Below are 4,911 nucleotides of genomic sequence, written 5' to 3' on the forward strand. Positions count from 1 at the left end.
GTCACAAGGTGAATCCTACTAGCTTACGAACTGATGCAACCCTGTCCCGTACAAGGTCATAAGATGCATCTATGTAGCTTGATAATTGATGCAATCACAAGGTGAATGTTACGTAGCTGTGTAACCGATGACAACGCAAGCTAGGGCTTCTCCATCACCTGATGGGCCTGCGCAGGCATCTGACTGATTGCAAGCATGGAGCTGTGGACTGACCACCTGAAAGATGACCTAGGTTACCTTGTCACCTGATGATAGTACTTTCACACATTCCAAGTCGGCTCTCAGTCTGTTAAAACAGGACGGTGCATTTTCTAGCATGGCTTGATGAAGGAACTATGGAGACGGTCTGTTCCAAACACTAGTGGGATTTGCCCGCTCCAGACACCTCAATGTTCTCCTGGTTATGAAACACGACACTCAATCAGCAGCTTGCATCCTGGAGATCTCGTTTTAACAACCGACAGTGACATCTTTCAGGTCTGTGAACTAGAGTAATGCTATATGGTGTGCTAGACTTGATCCTGATCGTACAGGTGGACCTCTATGTAGGATGTCGGCACGAAGCCCTCGGAGGTATCGTCCCGCTTGACCCGCGTCCACCCGTCGCCCTGGTCAGCCTCTATGATGTTGAACTCTTCATTCTCCAGCATGGAGATCGACCCTTCGCTGCTTCCTGAAAACCACAGCAACAGGGTGAGTTTATTTGGGAGAGGTAATGTAAAGTGAAATGGGGTTAATGTCATGTTAAAGACTATTGCACTTATATAGTGACGTGCATGCGTGTGTGTGTCTTCCTGTATTAGTCCGAACTATTGCCGGTCTTATAGTGCTAGCCCACTGAGAAACCATGCTGCAGTTCAACATGGACACTCCACTCAGACACAGTATACTGACTCCGAGCCGACCAGTCCTTGTCTTGTCCCCAAACTACTGAATGTCAGGCAGAATAAAAACAACTACCTTCTTTTAACGTCTATTGGCATGACGTCTCCGGGCAGATGCTGTTTCAACAAGACCATGGAGGCGGTCTTATTTAGGAGGACTGTGTTTTCTGCTGTCTAATGAATGATGGTCAACACGTGTACATAAAGATAAATCAGCATCAAGCTACTTTGGTACGGATGTTGTGATGAAAGTTGGCATGGGCTTTGCTACAGTTGTAGAACTCACCATCAAAAGGATATAATGCCCGACAGGTTCCGATGATAGGAAACGTTTCAAACTCATCCTCCCCCTCCTCATCTCCATCAATAGGCCTGAAACAGAAGGTCAGTATGAGACGTTAGCAGTGAGTGGGAGGCAGTTTCATATTACGATACAGTGAAGTTTCCACACAGAAACATAAATATCAGAGGTACATATCATATGTAAGGTTCAGCTAGATGTTTGTTTTCTATGGATGTGAAATGAACATTGCAAATATTCAGAGTAACATTTGTATCAACATCAAAACAATTGTTATTGTTGATAATTCTTGGAATACTACCTCTATTACATCACTGCCATAATATTGTATTCAGGCTGCGACCACACTAAAACTAAACAATCAGATTTTCATCAGAAGTCCTCCTCACTGTCAACTATACATCATTAGTCGTATCCCTAATAGCACTCTGGACGACCTCTTCCATGTCTAAATGACTTCATTTCCTTTCTAGATGTCATTTCCGGTTTCTCAAAGGTCATAAAGGTGTCATCTATGACGTCACTTCCGGTATTGGTTACGGTCGTGACGTCACTTATTCCACTTGTGATGTCCCTTCAAGTCAGGAGGAAAGACCGAAGTGATTCAGGTCTCAGAAGTTACCACTTTGGTGAAACCCACAAGCTCGGGTGTGCTGCTTACAAATCTAGAAACATTACCAGGGCGAACCAGGATTCAAACCCACGGCAAACTGCGGCACCTTAGACGACTGGGCACCCCATGCCCCAACAGCACCATGACGTGACAGACACTGACAGCATATACTTACGCATACACATTATGCTGCAGGTTTGGTGTTCCTGGCTCGGAGACCTGCTGTTGACTGGCTGGGGTACTGCCATCTGACACACTTGGGGACAGCGACTCGTTAGACGTACTGTGGCGCCGATGTTTACCATCTGCCTCACCTAGATAATTCTGGAACACATAACACAAACACTCATTTCATCACTCAGTATGTCCACACTACCTAGTAAGTTGAATGCTGACTTATAGCCTGGAAATAATTCAGGGACAATGTTGAACATGAAACTCATTATTGCCGGACACTTGTTTATCCAAACAACTAATTTCAGCAAGCAATTCATCTCTACGAACACAGTAGGTAGATTTACGTAGTCAGTAGTGATGGGTATTGGCCTTTTCTATAGCCATAAATTGCAATAATGATTCATGTATTGCGATACATACCACAATATATTGCATGCCTTCTTTCATTTGTAATTTGTAACAAAATAATAAAAAAGGTCACATACATCACACTTCCCCTGCAGTTTTTTGACAACTTTGTAGTAGTCCACCATTTTGTTGGATGTTACTCTGGCCACAACACAAACGTAATAGACAGATCCTATACAGGAGGCTGGTCGTGAATAATTGGGCTTCTTCGATCACAGGAATCAGATGCTAATTTCATAATTTCAACTGAAGTTGTCACTGATGTACATTTTGCCAACAAGATGAAATATGCATGATTTTGAAAAACCCAATATACACCAGTATTTTCCAAACATATTGTCGGAAGTATTCATACGACAATCCTTAAGAACTCTCCAGTATAATGTTATATGTTTCAGGACCTACTGATTGACGAGAGTGATCTAACTGACGTGTCTGTGTGTCCACCTGCCCCCTGTGTCTGTACTTGGAATCATATTGTTTAAATGGCATCAACGTGTTTTCACTCACCTCAAACTTTTGCAGATCTTGCCGTAGATCATCTATCTTTTGAGCATTTTCTTCTATTTTCTTATCTAAGGTACTTGGATCTCCTAGAGCCGGGTTGTTTGCATAAACATCTTTCATCTTCAACATGCCTTCCCTGTAACAGCAAGCCATGTATACAGTCAAACACCGCTGTGTTGGAGTTGAGAGACCTATGTCAATACTGAGGTTCCACACAACCGAAAATGATAAATAAAGAAGGAACATGCAGGGGCAATGCTTTTACTTCGAGACAACAGTAAGTTTGACACAACAGTGTTTCACTGTAATCTCAAGGTATCCCTGTAAAGGCAAGCCCTATGTAATCTCAAGTTGAACTATAGCTATCCCTGTAAAGGCAAGTCCCACATAATCTCAAGCTGAATTAGAGCTATCACTGTAACAGCAAGTCCTATATAATCTCAAGTTGAAACAAAGCTATCCCTGTAACAGCAAGTCCTATATAATCTCAAGTTGAAACAAAGCTATCCCTGTAACAGTTAAACTCTACATTACCTCTGTCTGTCCTACCCCCAAGGACTACCACCCTCCCACAACCCTACATTACCTCTCTGCCTGTCTTACCCCCAAGGACTACCACCCTCCCACAACCCTACAGTTCCTCTCTGCCTGTCCTACCCCCAAGGACTACCACCCTCCCACAGCCCTACAGTTCCTCTCTGCCTGTCTTACCCCCAAGGACTACAACCCTCCCACAACCCCACATTTCCTCTCTGCCTGTCTTACCCCCAAGGACTACCACCCTCCCACAACTCTACATTACCTCTCTGGCTGTCTTACCCCCAAGGACTACCACCCTCCCTCAACCCTACATTACCTCTCTGCCTGTCTTACCCCCAAGGACTACCACCCTCCCATAACTCTACAGTTCCTCTCTGCCTGTCCTACCCCCAAGGACTATCACCCTCCCACAACCCTTGAGTACCTCTCTGCCTGTTCTTTGGCCATTTCCTTCTTGATTGCATCAATCTTCTGCTGCAGCTTCTTCCGACGCTGATTGGGAGGCAGGTCACTGAAGTCTTCCTTTGGGTCATCCACCTGAAGACAATCAAACCAGTCATATCTCACTCTAAACTGGTCAATATCCATGTAAACGCCCACCATCAAGCAGATATGTCACAAGTATCTTTAACAAATCATTTCTAACAAAACATTTTGTATTTACCACAAAGCATGTCATTCACATAACAATACTCTACATGATCATTAAGCAAAGCGAAATAAGCTGCTAAATTTGCGTTCTTTATCTGTGGGATCATGCCATGTTACACAAAATTACTCAATGTTAATTTCATGGCAGGTCACAATTCATATACAATGATATGGCTGTATGTCACTGAAATGACCGCACATCATCATCACCATCATCATTCCTAAAGGACAACTGTATTAATGACAATGCCACAACGAGGTCAAGGGACCTCATACTAGCATCTACCACTGATAACCCTCAACATGCACGCATGCAATACCAAAGCATACCACAGCATGCAATTTCTACCACTGCTGTTTATAACCACCTAAAACCGTTTTGGTATTCCACTTACTCATTTGTAAGCACGAGACAGCGATTAAGCTGTCTATACTGTTTCATTACAAAATGTTATCAGATGAAATACTTAAATTAATCTTTTTGTTCTGTTTGTTGTTTAAGACCGCACTCAGCAATATTCCAGCTATATGACAGCGATCTGTAAATAATCAAGTCTGGACCAGACAATCCAGTGATTGACATCACAAGCATCAATCCATGCAGTTGGGATACGATGACATCCATCAACCAAGTCAGCGAGCCTGACCACCCGATCCCGTTAGTCACCTCTTATGACAAGCATAGTTGCCGTTTAGGGCAAGAATGGGTTGCTGAAGACCTATTCTACCCCGGATCTCCACCGGTCAGTTAAATTAATCAGTAGATCGTAAAGAGCATTTACTGAGCACAGCAAAAATGTAAATAAATATCCCAGGCATTGATTAAATGT

General features: G+C 43.3%; 1 protein-coding gene across 1 annotated transcript; it reads right to left on the reverse strand.

Annotated features, from left to right (window-relative positions):
- Positions 1 to 509: 509 nt before the first annotated feature.
- On the reverse strand, positions 510 to 4,069 carry LOC139458567 (formin-binding protein 1-like). Its single transcript, XM_071239995.1, has 5 exons — positions 3,855 to 4,069; positions 2,894 to 3,026; positions 1,974 to 2,122; positions 1,171 to 1,256; positions 510 to 673 (listed from the first exon to the last, which is right to left on the reverse strand). Exons 1-5 carry the CDS (start codon positions 4,031 to 4,033, stop codon positions 510 to 512), a joined length of 711 nt encoding a protein of 236 aa, XP_071096096.1. The 5' UTR covers positions 4,034 to 4,069.
- Positions 4,070 to 4,911: the final 842 nt, after the last annotated feature.

This window comes from Haliotis cracherodii, unplaced genomic scaffold (genome assembly GCF_022045235.1).
Source record: "Haliotis cracherodii isolate W230 unplaced genomic scaffold, xgHalCrac1.p SCAF_13, whole genome shotgun sequence".
In the NCBI taxonomy this organism is placed as follows: Eukaryota; Metazoa; Mollusca; class Gastropoda; order Lepetellida; family Haliotidae; genus Haliotis; species Haliotis cracherodii.